The 2,015-nt window shown below is 42.7% G+C and overlaps 1 protein-coding gene across 1 annotated transcript in view; it reads left to right on the forward strand.

Annotated features, from left to right (window-relative positions):
* Positions 1-194: 194 nt before the first annotated feature.
* LOC106869754 (protein white) overlaps positions 195-2,015 on the forward strand; it is an 18,009-nt gene continuing 16,188 nt past the window's right edge. Inside the window, exon 1 of the mRNA XM_052977117.1 lies at positions 195-472. Coding sequence (XP_052833077.1) covers positions 195-472 — 278 coding nt within the window. The remainder of the gene's footprint in view (positions 473-2,015) is intronic.

The following is a 2,015-nucleotide window of genomic DNA, read 5'->3' on the forward strand; positions in this document are numbered from 1 at the left end:
AGAGAGAGAGAGAGAGAGAAACAAAACCTGAAAATATTCAGAAGATGAACTTTCGTGTATAAGCATATATTTACACAACAGATTTACATGGAGTGCAAGAAATAAAGAAAGCTAATGAGAGAGGACATGGTATTTGATTTTCCACAAAGTAGTCATCCTCTTTCCTTCCCTTTTCGTTTCTTACACAATATTGGATGGACGCTGATTCTCCCGAGTTCTTCCATCCCTTGTCGAGTTTTGTTTTTCGGTGTGGTCGACGGTTTAGAGTCGCCGACGATCCGAACACGAGACGGCTTGGACTGGGTTATATGTTACCGGTTGCACACAAGAGCGACTTGACAATCTTTATCTCCAAGTTCGGAGATAAACATCTATGTCATACATTGAAATGTGTGAAGGCAGTTTCAAAATTAATTCCTAAAATCGGAAGTCCATTGTTTGATTACAGTACAGCATTGTCACGCGACAAACGGTAATTTGAAAGATAAGATTATTAATCTAATATAATCTGGTCTATACTATACTTTAGCAAAAATAAACTCGTTAGTCTACATTCTGTAGCCTTTGAAAAATATATAATCCTATTTAACCCAAGTCCTTAGATAAGTCAGGTCAGGTCTGGTGGGTATGCGTTGTTGCAGCTTTCACCATTTGTTGATATATTCCCGGGTTCTTCCGGGTGGCCCGTCAAGATAGGGTCTCAGTCACTCTTCATTTGCCGTGACCATGTAGCATGTGGTCGACCAACACACGCCGTCAACCCAACCAAATCCCCAGTGAAGGGTCTAACTTGGGAAATAGAGCCACATGGCCATACAGTCCGAACTGGTTCTCCCAAATCATAGATGCACCCCAGTTTCTGAGTAGAGTCGTTGGGTTACCTTGAATAAAATTAAAGTTCATTTGAGAATTACGCCATGAGCATAATTCAGTCTATCAAATTTCAACAGATCTATTAAACCAGCCAGGCGAAAAAAATAGGGACCAGCAAGTATGCACTACTGTTGTTGTTGGCACTCCGTCGCTTACGACGTCGAGGGTTCCAGTTGATCCGATCAACGGAACAGCCTTCTCGTGAAATTAACATGCAAGTGGCTGAGCACTCCACAGACACGTGTACCCTTAACGTAGTTCTCGGGGATATTCAGCGTGACACAGTGTGACAAGGCTGGCCCTTTGAAATACAGGTACAACAGAAACAGGAAGTAAGAGTGAGAGAAAGTTGTGGTGAAAGAGTACAGCAGGGTTTTGCCACCATCCCCTGGCGGAGCCTCGTGGAGCTTTTAGGTGTTTTCGCTCAATAAACACTCATAACGCCCGGTCTGGGAATCGAAACCGCGATCCTATGACCGCGAGTCCGTTGCCCTAACCACTGAACCATTGCGCCTCCACTATGCACTACAAAGGAGTGTAGATACAATAAAGTACACACACACACACACACACACACACACACACACACACACACACACACACACACACACACACACACACACGAGTGTGTGTATATTTGTGCGTGTGCAGATGTTTGTATTTTGATATGTTCGCCATAATATATAAATAAAAAAATAAATAGATAAATAAATAAGGCGAGCTGGCAGAATCGCTGGGCGAAATGTTTAGCGGTGTTTCGTCTGTTGGTACATTCTGAGTTCATATTCTGCCGGGGTTGACTTTGCCTTTCATCGTTTTTCTGGTCGATGAAATAAGTACCAGTTTCGCACTGGGGATCGATGTAATCGACTTATCCCCTCCTTGAAAATTTCAGGCCTTGTACTCATACCTGAAGGATATATATATATATATAACGATAAGTATATTTGCCACTTAAATGCGGCTAACCACTAAGGGTGAGTGCTACTGTAGCTTGTAGCCCCAGGAGGACACCTCCTCCAGCTGGTTATTGACACACTTTCTGTGCCCTATCAGTACTTGCAAAGGGATGCCATCCTTCCCATCGTCGACCTGATGTGATACGCCTTCAGAGATTTATAATATATATATATATATATATA

This window comes from Octopus bimaculoides, chromosome 27 (genome assembly GCF_001194135.2).
Source record: "Octopus bimaculoides isolate UCB-OBI-ISO-001 chromosome 27, ASM119413v2, whole genome shotgun sequence".
In the NCBI taxonomy this organism is placed as follows: domain Eukaryota; kingdom Metazoa; phylum Mollusca; class Cephalopoda; order Octopoda; family Octopodidae; genus Octopus; species Octopus bimaculoides.